This window comes from Rhinoderma darwinii, chromosome 1 (assembly GCF_050947455.1).
Source record: "Rhinoderma darwinii isolate aRhiDar2 chromosome 1, aRhiDar2.hap1, whole genome shotgun sequence".
Classification (NCBI taxonomy): domain Eukaryota; kingdom Metazoa; phylum Chordata; class Amphibia; order Anura; family Rhinodermatidae; genus Rhinoderma; species Rhinoderma darwinii.
Genome location: NC_134687.1, coordinates 341785237 through 341797729, shown reverse-complemented (window position 1 = coordinate 341797729; position 12493 = coordinate 341785237). Strand labels below are relative to the sequence as shown.

Below are 12493 nucleotides of genomic sequence, written 5' to 3'. Positions count from 1 at the left end.
TCCGTCTGGAGAAAAAAAGGTTCAAGCTGCAGAGGCGACAAGGCTTCTTTACAGTGAGAACTGTGAATCTATGGAATAGCCTACCGCAGGAGCTGGTCACAGCAGGGACAGTAGATGGCTTTAAAAAAGGGTTAGATAATTTCCTAGAACAAAAAAATATTAGCTCCTATGTGTAGAAATTTTTCCTTCCCTTTTCCCTTCCCTTGGTTGAACTTGATGGACATGTGTCTTTTTTCAGCCGTACTAACTATGTATTGTATCAAATTTTAAAGTAATGCGGCCCGACCACTTCACATTTTTTCTATATGCGGCCCACTTATCCGACCGGGTTTGAGACCCCTGGTTTAGATAGTGCCAACATACTCCACAGCACTGTACAGAGTATCGCCATTTTCTTTTCACAATGGGGCTCAATTTAGTATCCCTATTAAAGACACACACTATGGTGAATTTAATAGGAGGTCAATTCACATATACACTCCTCAACATTGAAATTGCAACACCAAGAAGGAAAAGTTTTGGACATCCAAATGATAAAATAAATGTAAACAAAATATTCCAAACATCTTGATTTATTCAATATCGAGTATGAGCGCCACGCGCAGAAATACACGCATTTACACGTCTTGGCATGCGATCAATGAGGTTATTAATGGTTGTCTGAGGAATGTTATGCCACGCTGAATGCACTTGGGCACGCAAATCATCAAGATTGGCTGCTGGTCAATGACGTCCCAGATGTGCTCGATGGGAGACAAGTCCGGAGACGCTGCAGGCCATAGTAGCACGTTAAGGCCACGCAGACTGCTCACAGTAGCACAAGCCATATGCGGCCTAGTGTGGTCCCGTTGAAAAACGGCTTCTGGGACACTTTGGAGAAATGGTCGTACTAAATCAACGTAACCACGAGCTGTTATTATACCTGAAAGAGTAGAGGGGTCCGGCTACCGTACTTTATGCCACCCCACACCAGGACCGATGTGATGTTCCCTTGTGAAGGCCTCTTCATGGTGTTGCCCACGTGGTCTCCAAACCAAGCTCCAGTTATCATTGCGTCCGAGACAAAAGCGGGACTCATCGCTGAAGAGGATTGACTTCCATTCCAGCCTCCATTGCCGTCTTGCTGTGCACCATGATAGCCTTTGAGAGTGGTGACGTGTGGTCAATGGAACACCTGTAGATGGATTTCTGGCTCGTAGCCCAATGTCGTGCAAACGCCCTTTGATGGTTTTTGTCCACACTGGTTGAAGCTATAGGCTTGGGATGTGACAACCAATTTAATTTGCAGTACAGAATGGATCACTACAAACCATTCTTCCAATCAGACGATTGGCCATGCAGAGGTTCGCCTTCAAGCACCTCTTGCTTTCATTCCCTTTCGTTGTTGTTCTCCCAACCACCAGGAAACGCAATGTTGAACAGTGCTGACATCAAGGTCCTAGGCGCGTATCAATCTGCCAGAGTGATAAACCAAGGTCTCTCAGTTCAAGGATTCTATCCCTCTCACAGTTTGTGGCAAGTGGCAATAACGGGCACATTGACGAACAGGACGCATCGCACAATCATCCCACACCACTTGATCCAATTTCTGAGGTTTCATGGGGCTAAAAAACATTCCTTTCAATCTGGCTTTTATGCCTCTTCCACATGCCACAGATTGGAGCTAGGTACTTATTTGATCATTTGCCGATCTTAGGGACACCTGCTACTTCCTCGATTTGCATAACCTTACGGCTTGTCCTTCTTGGTTGAGGAGTGTATGTATATTTTTGGAGTGTGAGGGTAACCAGAGAAGCCGGTAAGAAACCCATGTAGGCATGGGGAGAAGAGACAAACTCTATGCAATTGTTGCCCTTAGTTGGATTCGACTCAGGACCCCCGACACTGCATAGATTACATACTACACAATTAATCTTTAGATAAGTAAACTGTACTATAAGTAAAGAGTAATCAATGAGTCTTTAAAGATGCATGTGCTTTGTGGAAGCACTGATCCTATTAGAATAGCTAAAAGGCACGTAACAAAGTGAACTCTTCAACTCAATTAAGTCCTTCGCACTGTCTGCAGAAGGTGTTGGCTGTGTGGCAAGGTTAACATTGTGATAATTAGAAAGGAATTATGATGGAGTAGGCCATTGAGATAATCAGTCTTACAGAGCAATTCATCTACTGCTAGACTCTGTGAAAGGCTCCCTTCGGTCTGTAAGCAGCAAACACATTCCCCTAATTAACAATGCTATTGCAGAAATGTTAAAAAGGCAAAGAAATATTCAGAGCCTTTAAATGGCTCAAGATTTTAGCACCATCCTCCATCATACGAAGATTTATTTTTATTCCACAAAAATTTATTTTTGAGAAAGTCGATTGCAAAGTTTATTATACATAATAATATGTTAACAAGTATACAATAAAACAAAAAAAGGACAACAGTAGAGAACATAGAGGGCATAGAATGTACCAACCATAAACACTGCAAACCGGAGGACATAGGAATAATGCAGGTCCTCGAAATGTACAAAGCTAAAAGTACATAGATAGACAAAACCAGCTTTATAACTCAGCGGATGAGGCTCATTATTGCTACAGTATATGTATTGTTATTACCATTTGTCTGTAGATATGAATTTGTTTTACATGTCAGTTCTCAAGCGATTTTTACAGACAGGAAATCTGCTGTCCAATTAAAACATTTTCCTAGGCCATGTCCACACGTAGATAAATACTGCGGAATTTCCATCCAGAATTGCCGAGCGCCAATTCTGCAGTGTATTACATTAGCATTGCATTATATTTCAACTAATCTCATCCACACACTGCGCAAATGCAAAATACAGAAAATAAGTGAGGAAATCGAGGTTTGGTATGGATTCTCAATCTACAGCACGTCAATTTCTCTTGCAAGAATGCTGAAAAATTTACGCATAGAAAATATGGTCGGAGATTCCACAGTGTTTACGCTACGTGTGGACATGGCCTTGGGGTTAAACTGGATGGATTATTTTAAGAAAATGGGTTTAATGGTTTTGTTTTTATCATGGCTTTGCTATAGTGGCCATTAACAAGTGTCCAGGAATCAGTGAGGCAGTCCTGTTTTCTTGGCACAGCACCAGAACGCAGCATATCTGTAATTGTTTCTGAATCAATTGTCTTCTCTAATGGAGATTGGCACAGGAAGAAATGACTACATTCAAATGGCTGCTCTAAGGAATAAAGTTTGTTGTAGTATAGGTGTATTACGAATGGCATATGTGCAAAGGCTGGCACGTACTTATGGGCACTATTTCAGCAGTAACTACTCACTTGGTGATGCTATGCGATAGTAACTATTTTATAGATACGGCTAGGAGACTGGCACAATAGTACAGGCAATTCTGTATTACATTTTTACTGTGCTGGCACTACTACTTTACCTATACATCTGTTCCCTACTGAAAAATACTGTAGCTGTAAGATGGCACCACTGTGAGAGATTTATGTAGTCCTATTGTAGTGAAAGTCTACAATGAGTAAAGCTGGCATAAGAGGGTGACACTGGACAGTTTTCAAAGGGCCTAACATATTGTTACGGCCCACAATGTATCTTCAGTAGAAAGATAACAGTGGAGCAGAAAAGCATCCAGGTCTGCCAGGGCTGCGGTTAGGGTAGTGAAGCTGGAGACACAAAAACCTATGAAAATACGAGGGTTTGTTCCTTTTACATAAGTTGAAAGAGATGTATGACTAAAGTTAGAAGTGATTTGAGGCTGGCCAATCATCTGCAGTGTATGATGCAGCGGTCACATGGTCTGAAACGTCATCTCAGGAGCCTGGACTTGAGGAAGAAGCACGCAAGCAGGGGGTTCTGGGTAAGTAGTAACTTTTTTTTTGTTGCGTTTTTTTTTTTAATGAACCATTAATCTATATTGTGAGCGCCGCACATGCTATTCCCTGTCCAGCGGTAGTCTCTGTCCAGGGTGCTGAAACAGTTAAAGGGCTGCACTGATCGGCAGTAACTCTTTCAGAACCCTGGACAGTGAGTACCGCTGGACAGGGAATAGCATGTGCGGCGCTCACAATATCGTGTACATAGTGTGAACGGGTTTCAGTTTCCTCTCGGAAACTGAAACACGGAAGTGTACACGGAGTGCACACGGGAAGCACACGGTTCCAATCACACACGGATCCGTGAAAACGGTGTTGGAAGTGTGCATGAGGCCTAAGAGTTTGGAATGTAAGCGGAGGCCTTCATAGGTAAAGATTTAAAAAAAAACAAAAAAACCTTAAGTTTATAAATTAAAAGGCATTTTTCAGAAATGTTAAACTGATTATATTCTGAATTGGCAGGAACCACGTAGGAGTGTCTTAACATTTATCCTATAGGTGATTAATAGATTATAGGGGCTTTCCATAAAAGTATTCAAGTAGAATATTACACATTAGTAAACTGTGCAATGTAAATTATGATTTCATAAAGGTAAATGCAGCCCATTTGAGAGAGCAAAAAAGTTAATTTCCAGGGCTACATACCAATAGCATAGGAACCTTTAATTAATCAATTACTAACCTGCTCAGGAAGATGAAGTATAGTGTGGTCCTCAGAGCTGAATTCACAGAGTGACTTGTATGCAGACATACACACTCTAGGATCCTGTTAAAAAGGAAGAATTACACATTTAGCATAAAATATCTATTCAAATGACAGCTGTCAATCACAAACATTTTATCAAATATAACTGTAATAAATAAAATGTATGCATCTCTAAAATAGTCAATGGAACTTTGCCTCAATGTTGCAACCATATATTAGATTGTTGGCATTTAATAGAAGATTTGATATATCCGCTTACAACAAGGAGTGGCTGCCTGCTTTCCACTCCTTGATCAAAACGTTGAAAGTCAACTTATATACAAACAGTTGTCAGTAACAGGAATAGGATCAATTACATAGTGTTATCATGTTATAAACATAAATACTGCAGTAAACACAATAAGGGTTCGCACAGAGTTTTTTGCAGACTGAAAATTCTGAAAAACACTTTCTCTACCTCCCATTGATGTTAATGGTAGGTCAGAGACGTAAACGCCCGAAGCTAGGGCATGTCGCTTCTTTTTCCCGCAAGCCGGTTTTACCGCTCGCCAGAAAAAAACGCCTCCGCAACGTCAAAAATCGTGTCAAAAAAACCTCAGTGTGTACAGGGCCTAAGGCAGGTTTAGACGTGGCAGAAAAACTCACTGCATGCTCTGATTTACACACAGATTTTATTCACTACTTGTAGGTGGGGTTTTCAAAACCCCACCCACAAGTATTGTACTGTAAGGGTATGTGCAGACACACTAATTACGTCCGCAATTGACGGACGTATTTCGTCCGCAAGTCCCGGACCGAACACAGTGCAGGGAGCCGGGCTCCTAGCATCATACTTATGTACGATGCTAGGAGTCCCTGCCTCGCTGCAGGACAACTGTCCCGTACTGTAATCATGTTTTCAGTACGGGACAGTAGTTCCACGGAGAGGCAGGCACTCCTAGCATCGTACATAAGTATGATGCTAGGAGCCCGGCTCCCTGCACTGAGTTCGGTCCGGGACTTCCGGCCGAAATACGTCCGTCAATTACGGACGTAATTAGTGTGTGTGCACATACCCTCAGTTGACGCAAATTTTCAGTGTGGAATCTATACCGAAAATCTGTAACAAATCTCCCACGTCTGAACGTGGCCTAAAAGATAAAAAAAAAAGACGCTTATAGATGTAGCAGAGCCAAGCTTTGGGGTAGGCACAACTCCTCATGACATTTTTTTTAACCGAGTTACACAAAAGAATTACAAATTGAACACTACTTTCTCCTGGGTATCAGCATCGGTCTGGCGAGTCCCAAAGGAGTAACCGCCTCTCTGGCTTTTTGATTGACCACTGCAACAGCCAAATTCTTGGCTCAATCTGCTTTCTCAATATAGCACGTGTAGTAAAGTGCAGATTTTTAAATATCTATTGTATATCTACAGTAATTGTACACAATAGGGGATATATCTCAAAACTGGGGCAAAGAAAAAGTGGAGTAGTTGCCATTCTGGTTGCTGCTTTCATTTTTCAAAAAGCCTCCAAAATAGGAGAGGTGGAATCGGATTTGTTGCCATGAGCAACTACTACACTTTTCCTTTGAACCAGTTTTTATAGATCTCCTCCAGATATATTTCCTCCACAGTGCATTGTTTTATTAACCAACATAGTAGCCGAACAGTAGAAAATCTTACAGACTTGGTTACAATCAAGTTATCGTGGATAGTGATTGATGGGAAGTTAAATAGTAAACTAAATAACTGCTAAAGCTGCTTTAAAAAGGTATGGTGTCCAAAGATACCTTATAATACAGAACTTTTGACGTAATTATCATGGGGTTGCGCCTGCCTGGTATGTTTCTCTTTCCTTCTTTTTTATATTTTTTTTCCCTCTTATGATTTTGAGAATGCTGAGTGAATTGTGGTGTTCACATTGATCAGAATTAGTAGTTTATTCCAAGGTGGAATCTGAATGTATCCTAATTTTGGATGTTATCTGTCAAACCACATCTCACATTATGGTTATATGCGGTCTCCAAGTATGCACTGTTTTCTCTAAAACAATTGTAAGCAACTGAAGCAAAATTTCTAAAATAACTGTCTTACCTTGGTCTGAGTATGACTCCAAAGGATGCTGAGAATCTCGGCTTTGAATTTCTAGAAAGGAAAAAGACTATTAAATACCATTTACTGCACATGTTGGTAAGAGCGTTACAAACAGGCCTCAGAGGAAGTGCAAATTCAACTGTCAATTGCAAGCTCCAAATTACCGGAGTGAAAAATGGACAATTTCTAGCCACACAGAAGCTAGTACTATATAATCTTTGCATACCTCATAGTCTTCTGTTTTTACACTTAAAGAAGGAACCAAGGAAAAGAATTCATGTAACACCTTGAGCACAATGGGATGCTTGTTCAAGCCAAGTTTAGGAGACAGAGCATTCCAGGTAGACCGAATGTCCACAATCTAAAGATAGCAATACAAATAAACATTACTACATTGGGATTAAGGATTTATGGATACATTTTCATTGACCGACCTTATTTGCAACTACTGTATATAACTAGATATTGTACCCCAACCATCCCCTGGTTTAAAAATATTAATGTTCTGTATATTTAAAAAAAACTTACATAGACAAGCTGAAACAATGAAGTGATTGTCCACTTTGGTCAAATGTGTTCTATATGCCCTATTAGAGTATGTAGGGGTACTAGATGGGGGCTCTCCTGATCAGGGTCCTCCTCTAATTGCAACAACAGAGTGTGCTGCAAAGACCGACCCACACTTTGGAGGACCACTGAAATCCATGCATTGGACACTATGGGGGAAATTTATTAAGACTGTCGTTTCATACGCCAGTACTGATAAGAAACAAGATGGCATAAGATGCAATACATTTATTAAGAGGTGCACAGCACTTGATACATTTTTCGCATCTTCATCAGTCCATGCGCCACAAAGTGAAAGCTATGCCAGCCAGGAGCTGGCGTAGATTTGTGCTGTAAATGATAAGATTCTGGCATAAATTATAGTAAATGCGTCGGGCCACCGGTATCCCCACCCTTCCCACTAAGCTACAGCCACCTTTTTTTTTTTTTTTTTGTGTCGAGAGCGGTGGAAATGGGCCAGTCGTAAAAAAGTTTACCGCAAATTGCAACTATTGCGCCGCTTGCCACCTTTTCACACCAGAAAAGTTAATTTCCTGGGTAACGATTCCCTTTCTGTGCAGTGATACAGCGGGGAAGTGACGACAGCGGCTCATCAGACAACCACAGCTGAAACCTCCTGATATTAGATTTAGGTCATTTTTTTATGTTATCTAAGATTTGTATTTTCCCAAGGAGGAAAGCAGACAATCTACTTAACAATTATCACAGGCAGATAACTCAGGTAAAGCTCAATGCTAGATTCTGTGAAGATGAAAAACAAACAGTATAAGCAAACCTATATATGTAGAACACAATGAATGTGAAAACTATGAAACTATGAAATCTAGTACTGTAAAAAAATGATAGATTCTTTGTTAGGGCAGTATATTAAAATGTAGGTATTATAAGAGTACATCAATGTATGAGAGCCACATTCTTCTTTGCAGTATGTAATAACTATTCTGGCAAATACCCCTAATAAAAGTTGAAACAAAGTGTACATCACAATAAATATGTGAAGATGAGGGAAGATATCAAGAAAGGGGAGAAGAGCATACGATAAACTAAAACCTTTAATAAATCTATAGTGTAGTAAGAAGAAACATAACAAAATAGATACAAAGATAAAGAATAGCTAAAAAAAACACCCTTACCTGTCTTCTCTTACAATTCACACATTTTTATTTCATCATATAGAAAATATACATAAGAAGAAAGGTAAACATGATTTTTTTTTGCAGTCCGCACTTCTAGTGATATCAGCTCACCTCAGCTTGACATAGAGCATGAAGACCTTGTAATACCAAAGCTGCAGGAGTAGCCTGGTCAGGTTTTATATATTCATTCAACACTTGAGTAATAGCAGCCAGCATGTCTGCCCCATGCTGATATGGTCTGAGAGATTAGAGAATAAAATACAAAAAACAGTAACCAATTAACATGTAAAAGACGCGCACGCACAATATTGGAAAGTTCACATCTGATCAATCGACATCTGCTGGGAAATTGCATAAGAACCTTTTCCCAAACTAACTGCTATTAATGGAATCAACCTATATTCTACCTATAAAACAGCAGGCACAATCTGTCGTAAAGCGGCTTGCCTCTGCTGATAAACTGCAGGGAACGTGTGGGTACCCCTATTTACAGCAGTTTACCTATACTATTATCTGACTGCTCCCACTCATAAAGGAGCAGTTCTGAGAACAACCATATATTACAGAATTAGGGAACAAATTCAAACCAGCTGTTACACTTCTGAACATAGACTGGTTGTTTCTTCGTATAGGCAACAATAGCTTCAAATTGCATGCTTTAACTGACTTAAATTGGTTGTCCGGTTTCAGCATAATAATCTTATTCTTTGTATAATTAAAAGTTAGACAATTTCCCCAATATCCTTTCTGTATTATTTCGTCACAGTTTTTAAGATTTTTGCTTGTTGTTCTTCAGTAGGAACATTCATTGTTTACTTCTTGTGGATAAAATCCTGTCCGTGGTCATGTGATGGACACACAGGTGCACGGATCGTTAGAAGACATAGATCTGATACACATACTGTAACTGTAGCGAGCCGTGCACCTGTGTGTCCATCACATGACCATGGACAGAATTTTATCCACTGGAAGTAAACAATGAAGGGTCCTACTGAATTACATTAGATCATAGAGATCTTGAAAACGTTTAGGAATACAAAAAGTATATTGGAAAATTCTATAGCTTTTATTTAAACAAAAAAAAAAAAACATTAACCCCTTAATGACCGGGTCTGAAAAGGCCTCAATGACGCTACATTTTTCAGTTTTTGCCTCTCTGCCTTCCAGCAGCCATAATTTTTTAAGTTTTTCATTGACGTGGCCGTATGAGGCCTTGTTTTATGCGGGAGAAATTGTATTATTTTTTTGAGTTTGGGGGTAGAAAAAAAATATTTTTACGACGTGAATGTAGGAAAAAGCGGTTCTCGGCATCGTTGTTCTTGTTTATTTTTTATCCCGTTCACGTTTTACGCTAAATAATTTTAGATTTAGATTAATTATTCAGGTTATTACGGTCGTTTAGTTACCTAATACTTGTAGGTTTTTTGTTTTTATTTAGTGTAGGGGCAATAAAATATATTTTATGCAAAATGACTTTTTTTTTTAATTTTATTTTTGTAACTTTTTTTAATCCCACTAAGGGATAACTTTATTTATAACTTTATTTTTTACTTATAATGTATTAGCATACTCCTGTATGATAATACAGTACACTGTGTCACTACGACAGAGACTGCTGTTAGGGCAGCACATAGTGTGCCCGAACAGCAGGCAAACTGAACAGACCGCCCTGGGATCCTTTGTAGGTCTCCAGGGCTGACTGCAGAAGGATTCCCTGGTGTATGATCACGTCACCGGGTTTCCAGTGACACGATTAAAGAGGGGAGTTCCCTTTGATCTTGCCGCGGTCACGGACCGTGGCCAGCAAAGTGTTAAACAGCTGGGATCCAAATGTTTTCCGACCCCAGCTGTATTCAGCAGGTTTCTCTAAGATCAGGCTCTGTTAGTTACAGCTTCTGCTCAGAGAAGCGCTTATCAGCCTCTTCTACAGCAACACCAAAAGACGTCGCTGTAGACAAAGCACCTGAACTGCCTGCCGTCAAAAGAAGGTGGGGGGTCGTTAAGGGGTTCATTTGCAGAAACTGGACAACCCCTTTAATGTTTATAAGAAGAATATGCAGCTCAGCCATTTAGTGAGAAAAAGCTAGCTTATTTGTTAAATTGAAGAATGATAATACAGGTCTTTTATTTTTTGGGTGGACATGGAGAAAGTTACCTTTGCTTGCAGATGTCTCTGATAGTAGCAGCTTTAGCAACAGTTTTTTCCCACTGGGTCTCCTTCCCAATAGATGCAGACTGGGAATCAGCCTTGGCAATGAGTTTCTGGAGTTCTGGATAAACTCGATCCTGCAATTCAGAATCGTAAAATAATAATAATAATAATCTATATTTATATAGCGCCAACATATTCCACAGCATTTTACAATTTAGAAGGAACATCTACAGACATTATATAGTGACAAAACCACTTTACAATTCAAACAAGAGAAGTGAGGACACTGCTCGCGGGAGCTTACAATCTATGGGAAAATGAGGAACCAAAATGTAAAAAGTGCTTGTTAAGCACAATGGTCTGGTCTTCTTTTATACACTTGGGGGAGTACATATAAAGCTGTTTGAGTCAGTCACCAGGCAGTATCTGTTTATGACATATATGAAGTTTATTAGGATGTAAGGAGTGTGGGGGATACTGCTGAATGAGGAGGTCAAGTTCTCATGACTAATGTAAAAGGGGAACCAGGGAAAGGAGTCAGATTCAGAAATGTTATAGGCCTGTCTAAAAATATTTTTTTAGGGCACGTTTATAACTGTGGATGTTGGGAATTGATCTGGTTGTCTGGGGTAGTGCATTCAAGAGGACGGGTGCAGCACGAGAAAAATCTTGGAGATGGGAGTGGGAGGTGTGGATTATGGTGGATGTTAATCTAAAGTTGTTGGCAGGAGGTAAAGCGCGAGTAGGGTGGTAGGCAGAGATGAGGGAGGAGATGTAAGGAGGTGCAGCACTGTGGAGAGCTTTGTGGGTGAGAGTAATAAGTTTGAATTTAATTCTGAAGGGTAAGGGCAAACAGTGCAGTGACTGGCAGAGGGTAGATATGTTTGTAACATTACTGAAGAAAGCATAAAAAACAAAGATCTTGTTGGGATCTCAAAATGAATGTCTGCCTTTTAACATCATGTGAGGTCCAACATTCTCTACCGATTCATTTATATATCTTTATAGTAGATGGAGCTCCATTATTCTGATACATAGCTCCATATCATCTGTATAGACACAGAGTTAAAAAGGAATCTGTAAGGAAATTTAAAGCCTCGCAGTTGCTGACAACGCAATATAGGGGAGGGGGAGGGCATTGTAACTATACATTTTGTCTCCGTCATGCAAGTTGCAGGACTTAGAAGTCGGTGTTAAATTTCCCCAACGTCGTGGTTGTCCTTACTGCACGCTGCCAGCCCTGCGGTTAGTGACTGCTCTATCGGTCTCCTTAATGGCTGCTATAGCAGTCACACAGAGAAGAGAGAGAGTGGCACTTGTGACCGCCGTGCCGGGTGAATGAAATGTAGTTTTCTAAAAAATTAACGTTATAATGCCCCCCCACCTTCATATATTGTGCTGTCAAATGTCAAAACTGCTGACAGATTTTTAAAGGCTATGTACAGCTTTTTAAGTATTTTTTTTTGTAATTGTCCTAAAGTATGTAAAATGAAAAATGAAGCAACTTTGCAATAGGTCTTAATTAAAAAAAAATTCTATAGCTACTATGTAGACCAAGTGCGCTTCTATAGTAACCGATATATCAAACAAACCATGTTTGAACAAGTTGGATCCTGAAGTCACACTCCTTTCCATCCGCCTCCTACATACATTTAGTAGGTTAGCAAAACGAAGGGACAGATGGATTTAACCCCTTAACGACTGCCGTATACAGTTTTTAAGGAGGCCGTTCAGGGTAGTTCTTCTGAAGAGCCGCTTTTTCACGGCAGCACTTCAGAAGAAGTTTTCCCGCATCGGGCAGGGTGCTCCTAAAGCCAGGGCTATTGCTAACAGCCTCGGGATTCGGGGCAACGATCGGAGACTACTATATTTAACCCCTCACATGTGGCGGTCAATAGTGACCACTGCATCGGAGTGGTTTTAGAGGGAGGAAGCTCTCTCGCCCCACTCGCACCCCACAATGCAATCACGGGGTGATGATGGTTTCTATGTCAG

General features: G+C 40.3%; 1 protein-coding gene across 4 annotated transcripts in view; it reads right to left on the bottom strand.

Moving 5' to 3' along the window:
* Positions 1-12493, bottom strand: part of FOCAD (focadhesin) — a 407831-nt gene that overhangs the window by 139087 nt on the left and 256251 nt on the right. For all 4 annotated transcript variants that reach the window (XM_075825910.1, XM_075825919.1, XM_075825901.1 and 1 more), the window contains 5 exons: positions 10502-10632; positions 8458-8584; positions 6870-7004; positions 6644-6694; positions 4544-4627 (listed from right to left, as the gene is read on the bottom strand). In XM_075825910.1, coding sequence (XP_075682025.1) covers positions 4544-4627; positions 6644-6694; positions 6870-7004; positions 8458-8584; positions 10502-10632 — 528 coding nt within the window. The remainder of the gene's footprint in view (positions 1-4543; positions 4628-6643; positions 6695-6869; positions 7005-8457; positions 8585-10501; positions 10633-12493) is intronic.